Here is a 26,950-nt window from a genome sequence, read left to right as displayed (position 1 = left end):
ACAGTATTGTTGGCTCTGCCTACTTCTATTGTCCCTGCCAATATGTGTTGGACCTTCCTACTTGTGTTGCCCCACCTTCTGTCAATTTGGACCCACCCACAACACAGGGCCACTTTAAAGTTCCCAGTCCTTCCCTGGCTGCAACAGAATGGATAGCCAAAAGACACTCCCCTTGAGCTGTCAACTTGATATAAATCTAGAAGAGCAATGAATGGGGAGATCCCTGGATCTATGTGAGGTACGGGGCTGGTTCTAGCTTTGTTAGAAAAAGATTGTCGTGTACTATATGATGGCCGATTTTCATTTTCTACACGAGATAGCCGCGGAGGCATAGCTAGAAGTGACTGGGCCCCACAGCAAATTTTTGTATGCCCCCCTCTCGCGCTTCGCAACCAGGCCAGGGCCAGATAAGGGCCAGGGACGGGGCTCAGATAAGGGCCAGGGAGGCGCAGACAGGGGCCTGGGGGGCACAGGCAAGGCCCAGAGGGACGTAGATAAGGGTCAGGGGCTGTGCTGAAAGAGCCAGGGAGGCACAGATAGGGGCCAGGGGCTGCGCTGACAAGGGCAATGGGGGCACACAGGCAGCGGGCACAGACATATCTGAAAAGCCCAGTGACTGACGTGCACATCTTGTTTTTGTAGTTGACAACCTTAAGTGACCTCTTAGTGCATGGTGATGCTGAAGCACCAACTGCAGGATATTAGCTGACACTGAGAAATCCAGGGGCCAGAGGGGGGAGGAGGAGGAGTGTGGTGGGGGTCATATATCATTGCCAAAGAGCCCATCGGAAGAAACTGGAGAGAAGTGGGGGAGGGTTAAGGCTGTGGCGGGCACTGAAAAAAAAAGGCCAGGCACATGCAGCTTGTGGCTGGAGTCCAGGGTCTGCATGACGGGCAGCAAGTGCAATGCAAGCAGACATGTGAGTTCCCATCTCCTGTAAAGTGCCCAAAAATGCATCCCACTCAGTGTTAAAGAGAAAAAACCTCCCTGGCTCTTAGCTCTGCGCTGCGATTGGACAGGGTGCTGTCAGGGAGAAGGAGAGGCACTGGCGTCTCCCCTCCCTGCTCTGAATGTTGGGAAATTACCAGGGGACACAGCGGGTGAACGGATCGGCGCCCCGGAATAAAAGTAATTGTACTTAGATCCCTGGGCACCGCTATACGTAGCCTGCTACTAAGGTTATATTCTTTGGACACATGAAAGTTTCTCTTTAAATCGTCTGCTCTGGGCGAAGACTGTACTTTCTGCACAACAGCTAGTAAAATGTCCTCCCCTCTACCCTCTCCTCCCCTACTGCTCCCTGTCCGGCCACCCAAGGAAGTGACCTCTGGTGCTTCAACAGCTCTCTAATACCTAGCAGAACCACCCTTCCATGACACGCCCCCTCGACAACCATTGGCTGCGACGCCGGTAGGGCCTGCGCTGATTGGCTCCGTCTCTTTGCCCCCTCCCTTATCGAACGTTTAGAACTCCGAAACAGACAATATTCTGTAGCGCCGCTGCCTGCCGTGCTGCTCCTCTGGCCTGCCGCGCTATTTCTCCCGCCTGCTGGGGGCGGGTGCTGCACTGTATGTGAAGGGGCCTGCGCCTGGCCTGAAAACTGTAACTTGTCTTGACTGACACGCTGCCGGGCCCCTTGTCAGCCCGGGCCCCGAAGCAGCTGCTTTCCCTGCTTCCCCGGTAGTTACACCAGTGGATAGCTGCTTTAATTTCAGGGGCAAGCTGGGAAGCAGTTCTACTACGGAAACGTCTAATGTCCTACGACTCTTCCTAGACAAATGTGCACATTTGATAAAAATGGTTCTGGATAGAGGTGACCCCACATAAGGTTGTATGTAGATTTTTTTTAACAAAGATTTTTAACAATCCCACTAACATAACCCCCCCCCCCCCCTTTCCCTCCCTCCCATATCCCTGAGTCACAGGCTTGCGGTCACAAGAAAGTCCATAGAATAGGTACCAACAGAGTTCTCATATATCTCTCCATTGTCCACATCTCATCATGGGTTCCATTATATATCCTTTGCTTAAATCCTCAACGGTTCTTCACAGCCATACCGTACAGTCACACCAGTGATCAAGCCGTCCTAAGCACAAACACTATTTCCGTATACAGCACTAAACACATGGAACTAAACCATAATATTATAATGATCTACCCACAAGGACCATATTTTCTCAAATTTCTTATTATTCCCTCGTTTTAGATACACATAACTCTCTAGCTTTACTAGAATATGTATCTTATCTACTAATTCTTGAATGAATGGAGGATTACAGGCTATCCAATGAAATGCTATTAATTTCCTTGCCTGATAAAGGATACACATAATAGCTATTCTGATCTCAAGAGTGACAGACAATGTTCTAGCATATCCTAGCTCACATATTACAGGTGACATTTCAATAGGTATAGAAAACATAGTATTTATTAAGTCAATGACATCAGTCCAATATCGCCGCAACCTCGGGCAGTTCCAGATTAGATCGCCATTATGTGCTCCACATCTCGGACAATTATCATCTGTCCGGAGTTCTATATACTCTATGCAGTAAGAGCATTCGGGAGACTCTATGAGCTTCACTCATTGCTAGCACCAGGAAATCTTCCAAAAATTCTTCCCATCGTTCCACCGTTAAGTCAGCAATATCTTGCTGCCATTTTGCATTTAGGGGCAGTGGGCGGTTTTTATGTAGTGCTTCCATAAAACTCAAATAATGCGATCAAATCACACCTTTTGTATCCCGGGAGAGGCCATAAGGTCTTTAATCAAATATTTGTCAGCAGGTACTATTTTCCCCTTATGGTCCTGCGTCTGTATGGTGTGTCGTTCTTGAAGGTACACATAAAATAAGGACTTAGGCAGTCCAAACTCTTGCTGTAGCTTATTAAATTCCTTAAGGGAATTATTTTCAAACAGCTGACATAACCGGTTAAGACCGTAGGTGCCCCAATTTGTTACACTGGTTACTGTGTTCAATTCTTTATACAGATAATTAGGCCAGATTGGGGTGAATTGTGTATATCCTTGAATCCCCACGATCTCCTTAGCTTTCCACCATACTGCAAGTATAGTACGCAATATCCCATATTGCCCTCCCCTGTCATAGAAAGTTCCATCCTCTAATGCTCCCATTATACACTTATTATTAACAAGATGTTGCACAATCCGCCCAGCTGTGTTCCTCTTATCCTCCTCTCCCCAACCTCTAAGGTGTTGCATTTGGGCTGCCAAATAATACATCCACAGGTCTGGAACGCTCAGCCCCCCTTGAGTTTTAGATCTGCACAGAGTGGTAAGCTTTATGCGAGGTGTTCCCTTTTTCCAGACGAGGTCCTTATATATTGCATTGATAGTATAAAATATTCTCAGAGGGCTCCAGGATGGGGCATTAGGCAACATGTACAGGAGTTATGGCATCAGAATATTTTTTAACAAGTTAGTGCGACCAATAAGTGATAAAAGGAGTTTGATCCACACCTGAACCTTCTGCCTAAACTGGTCCAGGAGCGGTAATAAATTGAGGCGGACAAAGTCCTGAGAGTTCGTTGATACTTGAATACCCAGGTATTTGAAGGAGGAACGACCTGCAGATCCGCCATATAACGTAGGTCCACCTGTGTATCCTCCCCCAGAGGCATTAATACTGATTTTGTCCAGTTAATGGTCAGGCCAGACAGTTTTTCAAAGTCACTAATAATTGTCATAGCTGCCGGTAAAGAGGAGTATCAATCATCTAGAAACAGCAAAAGATCATCCGCATAGAGAGCGACCTTTTCCGTTACCGATCCATAAGTAATACCTTTCAATACCACTGCTTTCCTAAGGGCTTCTGCTAAAGGTTCCACCGCAATCGCAAACAATAGTGGCGATAGGGAGCACCCCTGTATGGTTGCTCTATGTAACTCAAAGGCCTCTTTCACACGGGCGTCATGTTTTTTGCCCGGATAAGATGCGGGTGCGTTGCGGGAAAATGCGTGATTTTTCCGCGCGAGTGCAAAACATTGTAATGCGTTTTGCATGCGCTTGAGAAAAATCGGCATGTTTGGGTTAGGTGTTCTGTAGATTGTATTATTTTCCCTTATAACATGGTTATAGGGGAAAATAATAGCATTCTTAATACAGAATGCATAGTACAATAGGGCTGGAGAGGTTAAAAACCATAATTATAATAATAATTTAACTCACCTTAATCCACTTGATCTTCTGTCTTCTTTCTTCAGGACCTGGGTAAAGGACCTGTAGTGACGTCACTGCGCTCATCACATGGTCCATTACATGATCTTTTACCATGTGATGAGCGCAGTGATGTCATCACAGGTCCTTTACCCAGGTCCTGAAATAAGAAGACAGAAGAGAAGCCGGGCTGCACGATCAAGTTGATTAAGGTGAGTAAAAAAAAATAATTTTTAACCCCTCCAGCCCTATTGTACTATGCATTCTGTATTAAGAATGCTATTATTTTCCCTTATAACCATGTTATAAGGGAAAATAATAATGATCGGGTCTCCATCCCGATCGTCTCCTAGCAACCGTGCGTGAAAATCGCACCGCATCCGCACTTGCTTGCGGTTGCTTGCGATTTTCACGCAACCCCATTCACTTCTATGGGGCAAAATAGAGCTTGCTGCGATTTTCACGCAACGCACAAGTGATGCGTGAAAATCACCGCTCATGTGAACAGCCCCATAGAAATGAATGGGTCTGGATTCAGTGCGGGTGCAATGCGTTCACCTCAGGATCCTGCTCCCAGAGCATCTTTTCCCGGTTTCGGAATAACCACTATGATAGCTTCGTTCATAGTAGTCAGGAGTTTGCCACTCGCCTGAGCTTCCTTATACACCTCCAATAGCTGGGGTAATAGCCCCCCCAGGTGCTTTATTATTGGACATGTCTCCCAATGCTATTTCTAATTCCTTGAGGGAGATGGGAGCTTCCAACAGGGATTTTTGATCCTGAGTAAGGACAGGAAGGTTAAGTGGTGTAAGAAAGTCCTTGATCTGAGTCTCAGAGGCAGTCATTTTTGAAGTATATAGGTTGGAATAGAAAGAGTGCATAATCCCAATTACCTGCTCTGATGAGGTACATACTTCCCCATCAGCAAAGCCGCTATGAAGTTGGATTGATGTTGGGCCTTGGTTTTTGGAGCCAGTAGCCTCCCTGCCTTTTCCCCTTCCTCATAATATCGTTGTTTTTGAAAGAATCTCTTGTTTTGTGCATTTAACAGTAATCTATCATTCAGCTTTTGTTGGGCTTCTTTCCACTTAGTCTCAGTCTACAGACGGATTCAGTACTTACCCAGCTTCCGTCTCTGCTACTTCTTGTATCATTTTTCTCACTGTTTCTCTAGTTTCTTTTTTCTTCCCATTAACCTTTGCTATTAAGATGCCCCGTAAAAAGGCTTTCATCGCGTCCCAAACTAGTAACCGTGAGGCAGTGGATAGATTATAAGTAAAAAATTCTATTAATTGCTCTTTTACATCTGCCACATCCGCTAGGCTATGTAGCCAATATGGGTTAAATTTCCAGCACCTATCTCTCTGCATTATTCGCTGCCGCGAAGTAATAACTGTTATTAGGGGCCTGGGGCCTGGATGTATTTCTGGAGTGTAATAATATTACAGGCTATAGCTACTAGAGAGGGGTCGTTGATCCAGGGAGTTATTCTGATTGCCTGATTGGAGTCGGGAAGGAATTTTTATTCCCCTAAAGTGGTGAAAATTGGCTTCTACCTCACAGGGTTTTTTTGCCTTCCTCTGGATCAACTTGCAGGATGACAGGTCGAACTGGATGGACAAATGTCTTTTTTCGGCCTTATGTACTATGTTACTATTAACGGAGAATGATTAGATAGCCTCCTAGGGAGATATGTAATATCTTGAATAAAGCGATTCATTTGTTCATTTCCCAGCACCAAATCAATTCTGGACAATGAACCATACGTGCTAGAATGGCAGGAGTACTGCTTTGTGTCCGGATGTCTCATTCTCCAGAAATCAAATAGCGCCGCTTCACGTAGTAAGCGACCAATGGGAGTAACTTCCTTGCTGGTTACATGAGAGAGCTTACTAAGTTTGTCTAGTGTTGGACAGAGTACGTTATTGAGTAAGTAAGGTAGGGTCAGCAATAAGACAGATCACCTTTCTAACTACCGCCGGCGAATAGGGCGGGGGTATATAGATTTCAATGAGAATACATTCAACGTTAAACAAAGTGCCATGTAAATAAATATATCTCCCCTCGTCATCTATTCTTTTGATGATACAGACAAACGGTATATTTCTATGAATAAGGATACTCACACCTCTGGCGTATGTCGAGTATGTAGCATTAAAACTATGCCCGGCCCATGGGGGAGTAAGCAGGTGTATGTCGGCTGGTAGCAAGGGCGATTCCTGCAAACAGCAAATCAGAGGCTGGTACTGTTTTATACTGTCTAAAACCGCTTTTCTTTTGTTGGCATCCTTAATCCCTCTAACATTCCAGCTCAAGAGTTTCACGGAGCTAGCCATGGGAACTAATGGTCGGTAAATGGATAGATAAAGTGCACCTTATATGTCCTGACCGCAATCCCCAGAACCCCCCAAACCCTTCCCCAATTTAAACAATATAAATCGAATAAGGGGTACTGGCCGCAACGGCAGGTCCCAGGAAGAACTCCAATAGCAGGACCGCGGGTTTAACACTAAAAACCTGTCGATGCCGCCAATCCCAAAACTGCCTAAAGGAGGGGCAGTAGTCAAATATAAAAAATGCTAAACCTTATAACACGGAACAGTGAAAATACAATTCACAATCAATGGGGCCTGTTGATTCCGAATACCTGCTGTAATCATCCCCTCGGATTGTGTGTGTAGAGTATAGACACATATCTAACTGTACGTCCTGTGTGGACACCCTATATCTCCCATTATGAAAGGAAAGCACCATATACTAGAAACCTATTACACATTTGTTAAGACATTCAGAAGCACACACTCATTAATTCTTTCCTTTTCAATTTACTCTTGTTGCCGATGGCAAATAAGGACTTTGATGATTCAATCCCCGTCTGCTTGTGGGTCCGCCGCTCGGAGCTGGCGTTCATGCCGATCTAGCCAGCGCAGTGCTTCTTTCAGGTCTTCAAAAAAACTGGTGTTCCCAAAGGCAACTACTCTCAATTTTGCTGGGTAAATCATTGAGTAGGAGACGTTAAGTCCTCGCAGTCGTCGCTTTATATCAAGGAATCTCGCCCTCCTTTTCTGAACATCAAGGGAGTAATCAGGAAAGAGTGACACCTTCTGGCCATTAATGGACATGTCAGGCAGTTCTGTAGCTTTTCTGAGAATGATATCCCGGTCTCTGTAGTGGAGAATTTTTATGAGTACAGGTCTGGGTGGAGCACCCGGTGGCAAGGGTCGAGTAGGGACCCGATGTGCTCTTTCTATCGCAAAAAGTGGGGTCAGTGTCTCTGTCCCAAATTGCTCTTTAAGCCAATTTTCGAAGAAATCTGTAGGCTTCGCTCCCTCCACTTTTTCTGGCACGCCCACCAATCGCACATTATTTCTGCGTAGACGATTGTCTAGATCATCTTGTTTGGCGGCAATAATGTCCAATTTACGCGTATGTTCACTTGTCTCCCTTCTGAGAGGTGGTATGGTGTCCTCTAAGTCCACTATCACTGAAAACAACTACCTAAAACGTAACTTTTATTAAAGATCATTAAATACAGATCCCTTACAGGGGACCAATGAATACATGGACAAACACAGAATAGAGCTGTTAAGGACCAGGCAGACGGCTAATGCTGAAGGATAGAGGTACGGGGCAACACATATATTCACCTTTAGCAAGGACGTTATAGGGAAAGGCAGTCGAGGCACGTGGACAGAGTGCTCCTACCATCCAGGTGCATCTCTGGGCTGAGGATATTTTGAGGGACACCCTAGGGACAGACATTACGTGTTGCCCCGTACCTCTATCCTTCAGCATTAGCCGTCTGCCTGGTCCTTAACAGCTCTATTCTGTGTTTGTCCATGTATTCATTGGTCCCCTGTAAGGGATCTGTATTTAATGATCTTTAATAAAAGTTACGTTTTAGGTAGTTGTTTTCAGTGATAGTGGTCTTGATTCTGCAACTACCCTTCAATTTTTTTTCTTTGATGAGAATAATTTGTCCTCTAAGTCCCCATGCGGCCTTCTAAAGCAGTGGTACGCTCCGCCAATCTTTTCATATCATGTCGCACTATGGACACATCTTCTTTAATAGTGCCCACTTGCATTGTGAGGGCAGTTAAGGATTTGCTACATTTAGTAATGGCCCTCAGAACATCCTTAAGAGTGGGCTCCTGCGGGTCTGAGTCTATGGCTTCCACACTGGCACTACAGGGCAGCAGAGATTCATATCTGTTTGATGCGCGCACAGTCCCAGCACTAACAGCAGCACCTTCCTCTTCTGAGCCTGGGCCAGCATCTGCAGGGGAACCACGCCGTTTAGCACAGGCGTCTTTAGCATGGGGAGAGACCATAGTACGGGCGTATCTGCCTAGCTTGGCCGCAGCCTAGCGATAAATATCACCTGCGCGCTCCCGGCATCTCGGAGTGTCGGGTCCGGCGCCATCTTGAATATCTCTGTCGGCTCCCTTCTCCCCTCTCCGGTCATCTTCGTTCAACTGGCAGTGATACAGGTACCGGGAGGCACAACACACAATCTCACGGCTGCGGGGAGTCCAATGACAGGAGTAAATCGGGTCTTTTTTAGGATAATAGACCGAGGTTATGCTGGAGCTCAATGGACCTGCGGCTGCTCACATGGTCGGTTAGCCACACCCCCATTTTCAAATATTTTTAATGTAATTTATTGAGCCCTGAATGGTTTGTACAAAACTATTGTCCAAGTCAAATAAGAAACAATTGCCTGTAGACAACAATTTTCCACATGTGGACTGGATAGAGAATACACCTCATAAAGATGGTTATGACTGGTTGGACCTTTTTTCTATTGTGAAAAATGTTAATACCAACAGTTTAAGAAGAAAATCTATACATTCACACTTGAAGTCAAGGCTGACGTATTGAGCTGTATTGCGCTTTCCCAGCAAAAGATGAGTGAAGACCGCTTAACTCTGGGATGTTTTTATGTTCTCTTCATATCCTGCATCAGTTGCCTGAAAAGTTAAGAGAAGAAAGTTACCAGCAAAATGGATAATATACTAGTCAAGGTTAGAATTTAACATCTCTTACCAGCATGGCCTTGACATAACATAGAAGAGTGATGGACTCTCAAATCCATTAAATGTTGATGATGCAGCTACTGTGTAAGCTCCCATGTTCTCAAACAGCATCCAGTCTCCAACCTGCAGCTCTGGTAGGTCAAACCGCTCAACTATACGATCCTCCACATCACATGTTGGTCCCCAAATGCTGCTTGAGTAGTATTTTTCATCCAATGTTGGCTTCTTTAAAGATAAAGATCTGTTAGGCCACAATTTGGTAAACTGCAGCCAACTTCATCACAAAGGGTCCCCAATACGAATGCAGTAAATACAAGAGGGAAGCATTATACTGTATATACTATCAATACAAATGGCGCAATTATATATACTATCTGTGAAAAATATGAATAAATATTTACTGTCAGCCATGTTCCCACACCAACGATCTACTGAAAGGTAGCAGAGGTAGTGAGCTGCACAGGGGAGGCCCTGTTTCAAAGCCAACCAGATGGCAGAGAGCCTCTAGCAGTCCACCTTTGTTTACATATCTCACCTCCATTCAGCCAGCCAGGAACCCAGCTAATGGAACAGGAAACACTTCCCTGTAGGGGGTCTAGGCCATTCCCCAGTTCAATGAACATTATTAGACATAATGGAACCGGTAGTTCATAAGGAATTATGAATCGCCCGTCCATCACAGACATAAATCAGATGCATATTTGTGTCTCTGTGGCCACGATGAACAGGCCCGTGGTCATTGCTTGGTGGTGGGATGCCAGGGAGGGGAGATACATATCTCCCCACAGGAACCAAATAACGGTACCATGCTTGGACTCTACTGGTAGATGGAACCCAGGTGGATCTATTGGTCCCAGAACCACCAACCTGCGACATTCTGGTCTTTAGCCATGAGCCCTAATCGGTTTTGTGGCTCATGTGCTGCCAGCCCAGCAGAGGGGGTTGGCTACAGGTTAAAAGGCTTGTGCCAGAAAGCGGGCGTGTCTTTCTCTGAAGGGAGGTCACATCGTGCCATGTGTTTAGAGGGATCTGCAACTAGCTGACATTACTGCTTCCCATGTGACCACAGCTAAGAACTCATCACAACCCAAAGGACTCATATACCTGGTAAACTGGCTTTTGTTCTGCTTAACCCTGTTGTACCCTACCACCTGTATTTGTAACCTCAGACCACTGTATATATTCTTTGTGTGTATAGTGTTATTTCTAGTGAGCCGTTAAGGCGATTAAATATATAATTTAATCCTGTGCTGTCTTGAATCTCTATCACGAATCCCCACGTCCTTGCTTCGGCCTACTTTTGTGCTACCGCGGGTTGGTTTCTTACCATATATAATCCCGTTAGCGGACCGGGCTTATATCAAACAAGAAACTGGTGGCAGTATACCCAGGCTGAGAACGTGCTGTTTCACTGGGGCAGTGAAAAGGCTCTGTCAGCTTGTTGCCAGTCTGTGCCCGTGTGGACAGGAGGAGTCTGTGAACACTGTACCAAGCTGACCTTACCCGCTCCTCCAGGAGGGTGTAACGTCACGCCTTGGTAACCTGTGACCATACTGTATCTACGTAGTTGACATCCGAGATCAGTCGGGGTATGGTATTCGTCACACTATCAATACTGAGGGGGCCATTATATATATTATCATTATATAGGGAGCCGTTATATATACACTACAGAAGGGGCCATTATATATACTACCGATGCAGAGGGGGCCATTATACATATTATCAATACAGGAGGGCCATTATATATATTATCAATACAGAAGGGCGGTTATATATATCTATCTATACTACAAATACTAAAGGGACATTATAATACTGGGGGCACTACAGTAAGGGAGAAGAGCGTTATCTTTACTACCACTATAAGGGGGCATTATACGTATATATTATAATACAGGGGGCATTATACATATGGGTACTACAGGGGGCATTATATGTAGTGGCACTATAGGTAGAATTGTAATACAGGGGACACTAAAGGGGTCATTATAATTATGGGGGCACTGCAGCGGGGCTTTATAAATACTGGTACCACTAAAGGGGTCATTATAACTATACAGATCACTGCATTCACTTTATAAAAACTGGGGCTTCTATAGGGGGCATTATAACTACTAGTGACAGTATAGGGGGCCTTATAGATTGGCCTTATTGCTACTGATGTCTATAAAGAGGTGCCTTATAGAGGGGCCTTGTTACCCCTGGAGGCACTATAGGTGGCCTCATTTCTACAAGGGGACCTATGGGGCATTATTAATATTGGGGGTACTGTAAGGACATTATTATTCGGCCCAATATAAAGGGCATTATGAATAATGGGGTTGCTATTGCGTGTATTGAGGGCAGTCCAGAAACATTATTACTAATGGGGGATTATCTGTGTGGCACTGTTATTTCTGCAGTATAGTATTTGGGGACATTGGTGAGCACAGTGGGTACAGTATTGGGGGCACTGTGAGAGCATTATTATTAGACACAATATGTAGGGCATTACTACTAATGGGATTGCTATTGAGGGTACTATGGGGGCACTATTACTATTAAAGGCAGTCTGGGAGCATTATTACTATAGGGGGAATACCTGTGTGGCACTGTTATTTTTGCAGTCTAGTATTTAGGGACATTAGGGAGCAGAGCAGGCACAGTATTAGGGGTAGCAGCAGGATGACAGTGTTGGGGCACCAGAGGGGGGGGGGGGGGGTGATGGAAAAATGTCTGTGTCAAACTTTGCAGAGATGAGGCATGACTGAAAGAAGTCATCAAGGTGGTCTGATCTCCAAATGGAGATGATAAGCAAAGAATATCAGAGGAGACAGGGGTTTGTGCACCATTTCAGTTTTTGCCTCAGGCAGCAGAAATGCTAGAATTGACCCTGATGGTGCATGCCATGTTTGTGCCATAATTTGCGACTTTTTGCACTTCTTGACATTTTTCTTAAGGGGATTAGGGAGAGGGGGCAGGGCTTCAGTGACCCACCGGATCTGCAATCATTTACACCATAAACTGACATCAATTATTGCTCAAGTCTATTCCAGCCCCTAGCTGGCTTAGATTTCAGTTTCTGGTGCATAGAGGGCCAGTTTAACCGACTCCAGGCGAGATCAGTACTGGAGATCAGTACTGGCGTAGCATATGCCAATCCTTCTAAATGTCGCTCTTAGCGCACATAAGCTGATGTCCTTTGTGGAGCAGGCACTCTGTATTTTCACTGTATTTATTACACAGCACATGGCTAATTTGCATAATATACTGATGACCTGCATGTGCAAGTAGGAGAGGCTATACCCTTTATATATGCCTGTATTGCACTTCATTCCTTGCTTGACAAAGACCCAGGTGAGTTGAAATGTTGCTGCTCATGTTTTGTACCTTATTAGCCTCCATTCACACATCCGCATTTTGGGTGCGGAACGGGTGCGGAGCCATTCATTTTCAATGGGGACGGAAAAGATGCGGACAGCACACAATGTGCTGTCCGCATCTGCATTTCCAAAATAATATGAAACAAAAAATGGCGAAGTATGTACCAGATAATGTATTAGGCTACTTTCACACCTGCGTTAGGTACAGATCCGTCTGGGAACATATTTTTTTTGTTCATGATAATGCAAACGGATCCGTTTTGACACTGAAAGTCAATGGGAGGCGGATCCGTTTTCAATTGCACCATATTGTGTCAGCGAAAACGGATCTGTCCCCATTGACTTACATTGTTAGTCAGGACGGATCTGTTTGGCTCTGCATCGTCAGGCGGACATCAAAACGCTGCAAGTTGCGTTTTAGTGTCTGCCTCAAAGCGGAAAGGAGGCTGAACGGAGGCAAACTGATGCATTCTGAACGGATCCTTATCCATTCAGAATGCATTGGGGCTAAACTGATCCGTTTTGGGCGGCTTGTAAGAGCCCGGAAACGGATCTCACAAGCGGACCCAGAAACGGCAGTGTGAAAGTAGCCTTACACTTCACAAGGTACTCCCAAATACGAAGCCAATCTAAACTATTCCCAGAAGGGAACAGAGGGAGCTAAAACTTAACGTTTAATGAGTATGAATTTAAAAGCTGCGTTACACACAAAAATAATACATGCAACAAAGATTGATAGACAACGACCCGCCTGGGGCCAAATCAACAATAGGATGGTACCTAATTTGCAATACAACAAGAAAAGGAATGGTCTCACCAATCAGTAGATGCAGATGGGATGTGTGCTCCAGGAGATTTTCAAGGCACCCCGATTAGGTCACCGGCTGTCTAGATCCACTGGATATGGTGGGCAGAAGTACCATCCAAAAAAAGAGATGCCAAACTGTATTAGCTGTAGTGTAGATAACAGGTCAGGAGCTGCTCACCCTGAGTGACCCTGTCCAGGGATGGGGTGTAGCAGGCGGAATCCCTAATAAGCCCTTACACAAATGAGCTCCCGACGTGTCATGTTTCGTTCAACATGAACTCATCAAGGGAGTAATGTAAAAAAGAGTAGAGCAAAATTGGGCTAAGGCAAAGTTTAGGCGCTAGCTATATGATGGTCCTAAGGCAAATGTACCACTAGATAAACAAGTGGGCAATAGGGCCTACGGGCATCAAATCAAAAAAGAGATTTTCCCATATAAAATTCCCTAAGGCTCAGTCTGCAATGGTGTCCTGGACTGGCCTAACCTGAGGGTCAACCTAGGGGCCTACACCTAAGAGCACCAGTGGGTGAACAAGCTAGGGTTAAATTATGGCCCTGAAAAAATTGGTGCCCTAAGGTGGCTATCAGCCAGACTCGTATCCCCCACCTTAGGGCACTACAGCCAATACATTTCGGCATCTCTTTATTGGATGGTATCCTATTGTTGATTTGGCCCCAGTCGGGTCGTTGTCTATCAGTCTTTGTTGCATATATTATTTTTGTGTGTAACGCAGCTTTTAAATTCATACTCATTAAACGTTATGTTTTAGCTCCCTCTGTTCCCTTCTGGGAATAGTTTAGATCCGCAAAAAAATAGAACATGCTGTGGACAAGATTAGGCATTTCTATTGGGGTGCCAGCCCGGTGTTTTGCAGATCCGCTAAACACTGCGCACGTGTGAATGGACCCTTATACAGGTGGAGTGCTGTGGCTTTTTCCTGTTATCCGGCGAACCCGAACATCAATTACTCGGCACTCCATACCATCAACCGCATTTACTGGGCTTGTGCTGCTTTTCTAGTGCTACTTTCAAATTTCCTTTGCGCTATCCGGCACAGGCTCTCAGAACCTGAGGAAAACGCTTCAGTTTTGTCCCCGTTCATTGTCAATGGGGACAAAACTGAACAAACCAGAATGGAGTGCACCAGAATGCATTTCTTTCCGGTTTATTGCGTTCTCATGTCGGACACAAAACCTCTGCAAGCAGCGTTTTTGTGTGCGGCATGGGAAACTGAAGAAGCCGGATCTGGCACTAAAAACCATGTAAGTCAGTGGTGCCGGATCAGTTTTTGTTCGGACACAAAAAAAAAAACAGATCCAGCGCCAATTTACCTAAAATAGTTTTAGTGCTGGATCCAGTTTCTTAATTTTCGATGTAATACAACCGGATCTGTTCAGAATGTATAGTGGTAAGTGGCTCAATCAAAATCGCAGAAAATCGAATCTGTTCAGAACAGAAGCAGCCGGTTGCATTATAATAACGGAAGCGTTTCGCTGTGGCTTTGAGATCCCATGCCGGATTTCAAAACCGGACAGCAAAAGCGCAGATGTGAAAGTAGCCTTAGACATTAGATAAATGTTGGATTTCAACTACCTGGTACTTTTGTTTTTGTGGGAGATAAACCGCTGCCAGAGGTGCTTGGTAGTGGCTTTCTCCTTCTCCTTCTTCAGGACACTTGCATGCCTGTCTTGGACGAGCCTGCATGTGTACGGGGGAAGTTAGGAAAGGTAGCTGCTCATTTAGCCACCAGCCATCTAATGGGTATGGCCAGCCTTACCTTCTGTACAACAGGCTTGACATGAGCATGCTGGTGCAAGATGCAGTTGAAAGATCCATAGACACCATCATTGATGTAATACATGATAGTTTTGTCACAGAAAGAGTCACCTGGAATAGAAAAAGATTTATATCTGCCTTGTCATATTTACTTTTTTGGAAAAAAAGAAATGTAACCCTTCACACAGGGCTGTGGAGTCCAACTCCAGCACCGACGCCTTCATAAATGGTTTATGCATAATAATTAAAAATTTAAAATGTACTGTACGATAAGCAATTACTATCATCCCTGGAAAAACTAGATTTTTGTGAACTCACCTGTAAAATCTCTTTCTTGCTTAGTTTATTGGGGGGACACAGGACCGTGGGTATAGCTGCTTGCTGCCACTAGGAGGCGACACTAGGCTAAAAAGTGATAACTCCTCCTCTGTCGGCTATACCCCCAACAGCCTGGAGAGAGCATATCAGTTTGTGCCCAAGCAATAGGAGTAGGAGAAAAACCATACGGTAAACAACCAATAACTGACAAATGCCCATCGAACCAAACCAGAACTGAGGACCATACTGGCCTACCAACCGCATTCGCTTGCGGCAAACAGAAATCACTGGGTGGGAGCTATGTCCCCCAATGAACTAAGCGAGAAAGAGATTTTACAGGTGAGTTCACAAAAAACTTGTTTTCTCGCTCGTATCATTGGGGGACACAGGACCATGGGATGTCCTAAAGCAGTCCACGGGAGGGAAACAAATCACACGCCCATGGAGAAAAAGCCCTCAAGGCTGCGTAATTCACTGCCGCCTGCAAGACCTTGCTGCCCGGAGCAGCATCCGCCGATGCCTAGGAAGGCACCCGGTAAAACTTGGTGAACATGTGCCCAGAAGTGATGACGTGCAAGGCGGCGACTACCTTCTGCAAAGAAGAAGATACTGGGCGGAGCACTGCCTTATGTTTATGACAAAATAAAAATGTACGTACAAGAAGGCGCTATCAACTCCGAAAAACGCCAGGTGGATGATCCCGCCAACCGGAATGCCGCCTTCCCAGAAATAAAAAGGAGAAGAAGACGTCCCAGAGGTAGGACCTGTTCCTCACTCTTGTCCTTCTGTCGTCAAGCCGGCTCCTGGCCGCAACTGTGGAAGCAGAACCAGAAATCCAGGTCCGCAGGATCCTCCTCTGGTCAAGAGAATGCCCCCTAGGAAGCGGTAAATTGGTAGACCAATGTCCCTAGAGTCGTAGAGGCTTGTTGTGAGACTTCTAACGAGAGGAGCTGCTTGAGAAACCACTGAGAAAAAAACGCCTGCAGCCGAACTGCAGGCCAAAGAACTAATACCTCGAAGGAAGGTAGAAGTAAAGCCGATGTGAGCGTCACCGGTGATGGGAAGCCCCGCCAGTGACCATATATTGACAATGTGGCAACCCAGCCTGGAAGGGCAGATGAGTAGGACCAAGATGAGAGAAATACTCTTGCCGGGTGGAGTAAGATTATGACGTCCAATGTCCCCACCGTACCCGAGGAAGCCTGGTCACGTAGAAAAAATAGAGATGGGATTCCAGAGCCATACAACCCATGGCTACCGGTCAGCTAGACAGAAGGGGAAGGTGGTCAGCCATCCAGCTCGAGGAGGGACAGGAAAGGAAAAGGGTGTTTGTTCCAGGAACGAAACCCCTACCAGCGGTGGCAAGGCGTGACAGACACTAACTCTGCTCAGCGTGGGGAGACTCATAGTCATTACTCATATCTGAAGAGAAGTAGCACTGATGGCGTCACAGCATCAACTATTAGCACCCAAGTCCCGCTTATAATGGCAATCTAGTGGTAGACAAGTGCCGCAGGGACTAAGCTACCCTGTAGAGCGCACCCGAAGGTAGGTGCTGATCAGCTATTGCAATAACGCCATTGCAAACCCCGAGTTGACGACAGGAGGACAACAGTTGTCAGAGCAACAGCCAATTATCAGTAGTGTAAACTAGTAAGAGGCCAGGGCTAAAGCCCATTCCCATCTGAGACTGGCACTCTACAGAATCTAGTGGTAATGCAATACTCCGCCTGAGGAGGAGGCCATACAAGGGAAACCACAATAATAATGCTAACACCATACTCCAGCTGAGGAGGCGGCCACACCGTAGAGGCCACCGATTCCAGTGTTAGAAGAATCCATCACCTGACGAAGAAGCTGTGCAGTAGGAACCCTAGTATGTAGAGGTGACGCAAATAGCCCTTGTACAGTAGGAGCTACGGCATGCCCTGTAAAACTGAGGGGGAGGCCTGAGAACATCCAGTAGAAGCCATGGTACCATGCTCTCCCAGTTCAGTAGAGCTAACCTTAAACACGCCACCTGAAAAGGGCGCTGAACAGGAGAAACCGCCAAAGCAGTGCCAGAGTAGAGCCCTTACCTGAGGGGGGTTGCCCCACTGCAGCGACTACAATCTCTAGCCCTAGCGTGAAAACTTCCCCTGCAGAGGAGAACACGCTGTAGTAGCCACTGCAGAGTGCCAGATAACACCCTCACCTAGATAAGGAAGAGTGGTGGACAAAGAATACAGAGTCAGTGCAACATTCGGCTCGCTGGATCGTAATCAAAATATTCTGTGTAATCTCCTCTCCTACATAGCACCACATACCTCTTACATCCAGTGATGTCACCTTTGTTGTAGACGTTCTCTTTCCTCATCTTCTCCATTCAGACCAGACCGCCATGATGATTTTTCTGCCATCTCCCGTCTCTGCAGAGATTGAGAAACAGACATTAGTTTCCTGCCACCCCCAATACTATACTGCAGAAACAGTCCCCCTGGAAATACTACTACCACACAGATAGTGCCCCCAATACTGTACCCGCTAACACTGTACTCGCTATGCCCCCAATACTATACTGCAGAAACAGTACCCCTGGGAATACTACTACCACACAGATAGTGCTCCCTTAAACAATTATTGGCACACAGTGCTCTAAAAAATAACTGCGCCCAGACACTAATAGTATAAAGATAATGTCCCCCAAAAATAATTGTGCTAAGCTGATACTATGCCAGGGTGCCCCCAAAGTAACAGTGCTCCCCAAAATCCCACCAATAGAAATAATTCTCTGCCAGAGCACACTTAGTAGTAATAATGCCCCTATAGTGCCCTAGTAATCATGTTCTTCATAGCCCCCAGTAGTAGTAAAGCTCCCCATAATACCCCCTAGTAGTACTAATTTTCCCTATAATATGACAGTACATGAAATACCCCCGCTTAGTGCCCGCAGTTGAGCTAATGTCCCCATAATGTATGCCATACCCCTATATAGTGCCCCAGTAAATGCCCTCATACTGCTCCTCTCCCCCTTCCCCATAGTGTCCACCATAATATGCCAGTAAAAAAATGCCCCTTAGTGCCCCCAGCAGATGCTCCTATAGTGCTCCTCTCCCCCACAATGTACCAGTAAAAAAAATGCCCCTTCTTAGTGCCACCATATGCCCCAATAGTGCTCCACTCCCCCATAGTGCTGCTCTCCCCTATAGTGCCTCCCATAATGTGCCAGTAAAAAATGCCCCCTTAGTGCCACCAAATGCCATAGTGCCCCCCATAATGTTCCAATACAAAAGGCCCCTTTAGAGCCCCCACTTCCCCATAGTGCCCCCAAATAAAGTAACACCAGATGCCCCATAGTGCTGCTCTCCCCTATAGTGCCCCCCAGAATGTGCCAATAATTAAAAAAGCCCCTTTAGAGCCCCCAGATACCCCCATAGTGCTCCTCTCCCCCATGGTGCCTCCCCATAATGTGCCAGTAAGAAATGCCCCCATAGTGCCAGCTCCTCCAATAGTGCCAGCTCCCCTCATAGTGCCAGCTCCCCTCATAGTGCCAGCTCCCCCATAGTGCCAGCCCCCCCCCCATAGTGCCAGCCCCCCATAGTGCCAGCTCCCCCATAGTGCCAGCCCCCCATAGTGCCAGCTCCCCCATAGTGCCAGCCCCCTTATAGTGCCAGCCCCCCATAGTGTCAGCTCCCCCTATAGTTCCAGCCCCCCCATAGTGCCAGCCCCCCCATAGTGTCAGCTCCCCCTATAGTGCAAGCCCCCCATAGTGCCAGCTCCCCCAAAGTGTCAGCCCCCCCATAGTGCCAGCTCCCCCTATAGTGCCACGCCCCCATAGTGCCTGCTCCCCCTATAGTGCCCCCCATAGTGCTAGCTCCCCCATAGTGCCAGCCCCCCCTATAGTGCCCCCCCATAGTGCCAGATCTCCCCCCATAGTGCCAGCCCCCCCTATAGTGCCAGCCCCCCCTATAGTGCCAGCTCCCCCTATAGTGCCCCCCCTAGTGCTAGCTCCCCCCATAGTGCCAGCCCCCCTATAGTGCCAGCTCCCCCTATAGTCCCCCCCATAGTGCCAGCTCCCCCCCATAGTGCCAGCTCCCCCTATAGTGCCCCCCCATAGTGCCAGATCTCCCTCCATAGTGCCAGATTTCCCACCATAGTGCCAGATCTCCCCCATAGTGCCAGATCCCCCCCATAGTGCAAGCCCCCCTATATTGCCAGATCTCCCCCCATAGTGCCAGATACCCCCCCCCCCCCCCCATAGTGCCAGCCCCCAGCAAAGAAAACAAATAATAATACTTACCTCCATCAGCAGCGATGCAAGCCTCTTCCGGCCTGTGTCCCTGCCGTGTGTGTGCTGCCGGCTCAGGCGTCGCAATGATAATGACGTCATCGCGCTGCCTGAGCCGGCCTCTGATAGGCTGCAGGCTATAGTGCCACGCCCCCATAGTGCCTGCTCCCCCTATAGTGCCCCCCCATAGTGCTAGCTCCCCCATAGTGCCAGCCCCCCTATATTCCCCCCCATAGTGCCAGCTCCCCCTATAGTGCCCCCCCATAGTGCCAGCCCCCCCTATAGTGCCAGCTCCCCCTATAGTGCCCCCCCAGTGCTAGCTCCCCCATAGTGCCAGCCCCCCCTATAGTGCCAGCTCCCCCTATAGTCCCCCCCATAGTGCCAGCTCCCCCCCCATAGTGCCAGCTCCCCCTATAGTGCCCCCCCATAGTGCCAGATCTCCCCCCATAGTGCCAGATTTCCCACCATAGTGCCAGATCTCCCTCCATAGTGCCAGATCTCCCCCCATAGTGCAAGCCCCCCTATATTGCCAGATCTCCCCCCATAGTGCCAGATACCCCCCCCCCCCCATAGTGCCAGCCCCCAGCAAAGAAAAATAAATAAATAAATAATACTTACCTCCATCAGCAGCGATGCAAGCCTCTTCCGGCCTGTGTCCCTGCCATGTGTGTGCTGCCGGCTCAGGCGTCGCGATGATAATGACATCATCGCGCTGCCTGAGCCGGCCTCTGATAGGCTGCAGGCATTAGTGCCTGCGGCCTATCAGAAGAACAGGGGAGGGACACGCCTCTCCCTCCCCTGCCCCACAGCACGGCCGCAATTACATCCAGGGCCGCGCCGCCTGTGGTGATCGGCGGTGCGGCCCTGAAGAATAAAAAATAATTTTTTATTTTTTTTTTAAAGACGGGCAGCCCAGCGGCCGTTTATTTAGGGCGGCCTGGGGGGCAATTGCCTCCCTGCCCCGCGGCCCAGCCCGCCCCTGGGTCTCTAGGACACATAAGTGTTGCTGGGTAACCCCCCTAAAAGAGAACAAACATATTTGCGCCCCCAACCAGCACCGGAAGAAAAGAAGGATACAATATGGAAGTAGCCACAGTATCCAGTGGCAGTATCCATATATCAATAGATGAAGAGTACAAGGCACCAGTGGGTACCGACTGTTGCCACGGCCCATCTGTGAAGGAAGCCAAGGCATCTAGTGTCGTAGCTTAGTTGAATTATAGCATTCAAAGATGCTTAGTGATTCCCCCATTAACGGATCACTGGGGAAGGGGGTAATGCCACAGGAAGCATGGTGATTGCAAATGACTGATGGAATAGCATCCAGTGGTAGTGCAATCCTCTGGTTAAGGAAGCGGGTAGCGCAATTGTCAGAACCGTATCCAACGGTAGTGCAATTAACCCACCTATGGAGGGGGGTAATGCCTACGGTAAGCACTGCACTCAGTGGCAGTGCAATCACACCACCTATGAAAGGGAGTAACATATACGGCAAGTACTGTATCCCGAGATAGTGCAAGTACACCACCTATGGAAGTGGGTAATGCACACGGCAGGAACTGAATCCAATGGTAGAGAAATGATGCCCCTTATGGAAGGGGGTAATGCATATGATGAGTCCTGTACCCGGTGGGAAGTGCAATTCCTCCACCTATGTAAGGGGGTAATGCATACGGTAAACACTGCAACCAGTGATAACACCACCTATGAAAGAGGCTAATGCATACAGACAGTACTGTACCCAGTGGAACTGCAATTCCGCCACCTACGGAAGGGGGAATGCCTATGGCTGGCACTGAGACCAATGCTAGTGCAGTTAGTCCACCTATGGAAGGAGGTGATGCATAACGTAAGTACTGTATCCAGTAGTAGTGCAAATACTCCGCCTAAGGAAAGGGGGTAATGCATACGACAAGCACTGCTGTCTACTGTGGACGCAATCTTGGAAGATTGCACCGGATTCATGTCAGAGTCCGAATCACTGATCCCCCTCTCAGATTCTAGGGAGGGAGGGTGCGTCTGAGCGTGACCCTAGGGAGGAAGGGTGGGGGTGCGAAGGTGACTGAGGAGAAAATATGTCCTGCTCTGGCCCGCTCGTGCGCAGTTCTACCTCTCAGCATCTAGCCCATGGCAGTTGTAGGCTGTGTCGGTGGTGACATAACAACCAAACTACCCAGGGGGTGGAATAGGGACTTCTACAGGTCCATTCACCAGATTGCGCAGAATGTGCTTTATCAACCAAACGACCCAGGAGGGTGGATTGGGAACTTCCAGAGGTTCTCCATTGGATTGCGCAGGTGGTGAAATATCAACCAGACGACCCAGGAGGGTCGAATGGGAATCCTTCAGATGTCCTTCACTGGATTTGCGCAGGTGGAGAATTATCAACCAAACGGCCCCGGAGGGCGGATTGGGAACTGTGAGAGATCCTCCACTGTCCGGAATAGGACACGGGTTGAGTGTGGTACCACACAGTAAGGGTGGTCCTGCGGTGATGTGGGCTGCAGGAGGCAGGACCTATATGGGTCCATTTATTTTTTTAAACCGTAATGTCCCAGCCTCAAGTGGACAGGAGGCAGGAAGGGGTTCAATTTTTCCATAGTAAGGCACAATGCCTGCCGCTAGGAACCCTGTAAAGTCTGGTGCCGGCCAGAAAGGGTTAACCCTGCCTTGAGGACCAGGGGCAGAGTTCAGCGGGCTCCTGGTGGAGGGCAACAGCTAGGCGGGAAGAATTCCCGCCAGAGAGATGAACCCGCCCCCCCATACTGGGAATGAAGGTGAGGCCTAGTTGGCCGCAAAGCCGGGACCTAAAGTTTACTGCGCGGGCGACCGTGAAGCACTGCCGGTCAGCCGCCCAGAAAGACCTGGACTGGAGTGCGGAATGCACTCTCTTGCTCCCCCCGGCTGCGGGTGCCCACCCCGTGGGCCAGGAAGACCACAGCACGGGTCGGGAGAAAAAAGACAGGTAGGCCAGAATGAAGCCGGGGCCTACATTTTTTGCTCACCCAGCAACCCAAATAAAGTGCCCACCCAGTCGATCGCTCCCCGGTCAGCCGGAGAAGGAGGGGACCCAGCATGGGGCGCAGAAAGGCGCCCACTGCAGTTACCGGCCGTGGGAGCCCAACCCGCAGGCCGGGTAAAAATGGTGCAGGCCACAGGGCCTAAGGCACAAGATAGGAGAACCCTTAATGTTTTACACATAAAGAACACTCACTGTGTTCGCTCCCCAAAACCGTAGTGGAGAGGGGAGTGTGGGGAGGACTGATACTCACCCAATCCGGACTACGCACCCCATCTTCATCCTCCTCTCTTCACACCTCCTCAGATTACCAGCAGGGTCACCTCTTCAGCAGCTGGCACCCGAAGTGGCAGGAGACTGGAATGGCGGGGGGGTCTCGCCGGATCCAGGTGATCCTTTGGCTGGCGGGAAAGCAGGGGAGCTGGGCTGCCCTGGTCCACTTTTGCTTCTTGGGTGGGGCGAGAGGTGAGGGATTCAGACACCGGCCTAGCTTCCAGGGTAGACAGAGGGGTTAGGCGCCTCTGTTTCCCCTACCTAAAAGGGAAAAAGATAAAACAAGAAAGAAAAAATAAGAAAAGGAAGCCGCCCTGCTAAAGCAGGGAGGTCTGCCTCCTACAACACTAAGCTAAAACTGATATGCTCTCTCCAGGCTGGAGGGGGTATAGCCTGCAGGGGAGGAGTTATCACTTTTCAGCCTAGTATCGCTTCCTAGTGGCAGCAAGCAGCTATACCCACGGTCCTGTGTCCCCCAATGATACAAGAGAGAAATTCTAGTTATCATTATTTTTTGATAAATAAGGGTCTGATAGAACAGATTATATGATTAAAAATTTTTAATTCCCCTAAATGTACCGTAAGTATGCAAGAAGCTGTGCATTTAATAAATGAATGATACAATAGTAATACTATATAATAGTAAATATTTATATTTAATTCAGGAGCTGGATTCGGTACATTTATGACGCCTGCACCCAAAATAAACTCCACAGCAAAGTCCTTCACACATACCATCAGATCCAGTCTGTTTAGCAACTACAACCTTCTTTGCAATGATATTGACTGCGAGGGTGAAGGCTGAAGCAACATAGTATCTTCCAGGTTCTGCAATAATTTGCACTCCGGAGTCAACAGGAAAATACTTATCTAGAGCAGGGTTTATTACAGATGTCACCTAAATAGGAATTCAGATACACAAGTCAAATACAAGATCTAAAATAATGCACTTTAGATTTGGGCTCTCATTTTAGTTATATAATATAGAACAAGCAGAACCAACCACACGCCGATGCTTAGGATGAAAGTCATCTCACCTCTTCAAATTTGAGCTTCATATCTTCAGTCCCAGGAAAGGCACCACCAATGTCAAGTAAGTGCATATTGAATCCGAGCTCAGCTCCCATATCAAAAACATATCGGGCATCAGAAATGGCATAAACAAATGTCTGAGGATCTGTGCACCTTTTCCCAACATGGAAACTAATTTGGAGAAAATAAAAAATGATAATTTCCATTAAAATAGAATAAGATGCGCCTAAGCCAAGCCTTCAACCAGAAGCTTCCAGTTTGACACCATTTTGTCACTAAAGGACCATCTTAAAAATCATTAGGTAATCAAAAACATTGTGTTAGAGCTCATTCACACAAACGTGTGCTGCCTGTTGCCGTATTGCGTATCCGCAAATGACGTCCGCAATACGGCAACAGGCAGCACACGTTCGTGTGAATGAGCCCTAACACAATGTTTTTGCACAGGCACCGTTCCGTGTGCATTCCACATCACGGATGCGGACCCATTCACTTCAATGGGTCCGCAAATCCGGAGATGCAGAACAGAAGCAAGGAACGGAACACTACGGAGTGCTTTATGGGGTTCTGTTCCGTGCCTCTGCACGAAACAGAACAGACGGATCGCGGACCCATTCAAGTGAATGGGTCTGCGATCCCCATGCGGCTGCCCCGCGGACGGTGCCTTTTGCGGTCCACAGCACGGGCACAGGCTTCACACGGTCGTGTGAACAAGCCCTTATGCTGTGCCGAAGTAAAAATCTACTATTGAAGGTGCATTCAAATTTAAAGGGGTTTTCCAGATTTACTGTGGTTTTCAGCAGTAGTTGCTGCTTACCTCATGTACATCTTAACCAAGCTTTTTTCAGTTTGGACTCTCGTGACCTTTTTCACCATGTAAACCAATCACTCTGGTTTGTATTCATCCTGTATGTAGCACTTCCTGTTGCTGTATCCAACCAAACCCATGATGCACTTCTCCCTTCTCTGCCACACCTCCGGCACCGCCCCTAAGACCCAGATAAATTATAGCTCCTCCCATCCAGCTAGTTACATAGACACTGCCCAGCCCATGACCACAGCACAGAACGGAAAATAAGAGCTATAAAAGGTGCAAGAAATACGCCGAAAAATTACAGCTACCTTTATAAATTATTTTATAGTATGTTGATGCAAACCGGAAAATCCCTTTAAGATCCCTACCATACTCCAATGATATCAACGTTGAGCTCCTTTGCACGTTCCAGAAGAATCCTGCATGTTTCTAGAGTGGCCCCAAACTTTGCACTTAGTTGACGCACTGCTTCGGAGTTGTTTGTGGCTATCCGCAAAACAAGCCTGCAAGAAAAACAGCACAACTCAGGCATAAAAAGCAGAACAGATGCAAAACCACGTCACAGATGACCTACAGAGCAAGTGTGCCTGGTCCCCTGTACCCACTGGTCATCAATATCAAATAGGCGGAGGTATGACACCCGTCACCCCCATACGAGGAGACGGCGCGCAGTGCGCATGTGCCGTCTCCCTTCTCTCTTCCTGTCCGCTGCTGCTGTCCCATAGACATAAGCAGCAGGGCAGTCAGAGAGACGGGAGACGGCACGTGCACACTATGCGCACCTTACCTTCATAGAGCTGATTGGCGGGGGGTGCCGGGTGTCAGACCCGCGCCGATCTGATATTGATGACATATCCTGAGGATAAGCTGCGAATCAGTCTGCACTGCAGGTGTAGCGTGGCGGTGCACGTGTCCTAGGATTGGCGTCTCATAGAAACAATTGTAATAAAGGACTGGCACTCGCTGTTCGTAATCTTGAATATTTGCCACATATCTATATCTGTGACGTGTTTCGGCACAGACTGTGCATCCCGCATAACTGGGGGATTACAGCCATCGAGTACTTCCTCAGTACAAGAGGAACTCAGTATAAGCCTCACTCTGATTTTGTTATCCAGTCACTGGAATTCATACTGACGCACAACTATTTTGTATTTGGGACGCGTTTCCTCCACCAGCTCAGGGGTACGGCAATGGGAAGCCCATGTGCGCCCAGTTATGCCAACCTATTCCTGGGCTGGTGGGAGGACACCATCGTGTTTAATGAACCATGTCGTCAATGGGCCCAGAATATCTTATTCTGGGGGAGATACATTGACGACGTGTTTATCATATGGGATGGTACTAGTGATTCTTTCTCCGATTTCATACTCACCTCAACACCAATAATATAGGTCTCAGGTTCACCTCTGAGAGCAACAGAGAAAGCATTGCCTTTTTGGATATACGCATTACTAAGCGTCAGGGTGAACTGCATACTGAAACTTACAGGAAACCGACGGCCACCAATAGCCTTTTGCGGTGGGACAGTTATCACCCTGAGAGCCTTAGACGCGGTATCCCAAAAGGACAGTACCTCAGAGTCAGACGAAATTGTTCCACATATGAATCGTTCCATCACCAAGCAGCAGACATGTGCAAGAGATTCCAACAACTGGGATATCCCAATCTAGTTTTGAGGGATGCGTTTTTTCCATTCCAGTAAAACGGACCGCCAAGCCCTATTAGTAAACAAAACCCAGAATGTTAAAAAAGGAGATAACACCATCAGAATTATCGGTACTTTTGATCACCAAAATCCGAAAGTTAGGGGTATCTTAAGTAGATTTTGGGATGTTCTCCTGACCGATCCAGATATTAAGGACGTGCTCCCCCCCAGACCAGCGATCACATATAGACGTGGACGCTCCCTAAAGGACAGATTGGTGCACAGTCACTACCAAAGACCAACAGGAACCACCACATGGTTTAATCCCAAACCAACGGGTACTTTTAAGTGTGGCGGAAACTGTGTTTGCTGCCCATTTATTTTAAAATCAAAGGTGTTCACTAGTGTTACCAC

General features: G+C 47.6%; 1 protein-coding gene across 2 annotated transcripts in view; it reads right to left on the bottom strand.

Moving 5' to 3' along the window:
• Positions 1 to 8,824: 8,824 nt before the first annotated feature.
• LOC122934503 (ornithine decarboxylase 1-like) overlaps positions 8,825 to 26,950 on the bottom strand; it is a 29,501-nt gene continuing 11,375 nt past the window's right edge. For both annotated transcript variants that reach the window (XM_044290009.1, XM_044290008.1), the window contains 6 exons: positions 25,257 to 25,391; positions 24,080 to 24,245; positions 23,778 to 23,940; positions 15,167 to 15,276; positions 9,226 to 9,440; positions 8,825 to 9,149 (listed from right to left, as the gene is read on the bottom strand). In XM_044290009.1, the coding sequence (XP_044145944.1) occupies positions 9,119 to 9,149; positions 9,226 to 9,440; positions 15,167 to 15,276; positions 23,778 to 23,940; positions 24,080 to 24,245; positions 25,257 to 25,391 (820 nt within the window). In that variant the 3' untranslated portion in view covers positions 8,825 to 9,118. The remainder of the gene's footprint in view (positions 9,150 to 9,225; positions 9,441 to 15,166; positions 15,277 to 23,777; positions 23,941 to 24,079; positions 24,246 to 25,256; positions 25,392 to 26,950) is intronic.

Source organism: Bufo gargarizans, chromosome 4 (assembly GCF_014858855.1).
Source record: "Bufo gargarizans isolate SCDJY-AF-19 chromosome 4, ASM1485885v1, whole genome shotgun sequence".
Lineage (NCBI taxonomy): Eukaryota > Metazoa > Chordata > Amphibia > Anura > Bufonidae > Bufo > Bufo gargarizans.
Note: the sequence above shows the minus strand (reverse complement) of the source record. Positions and strands in the feature narration are given on the sequence as shown.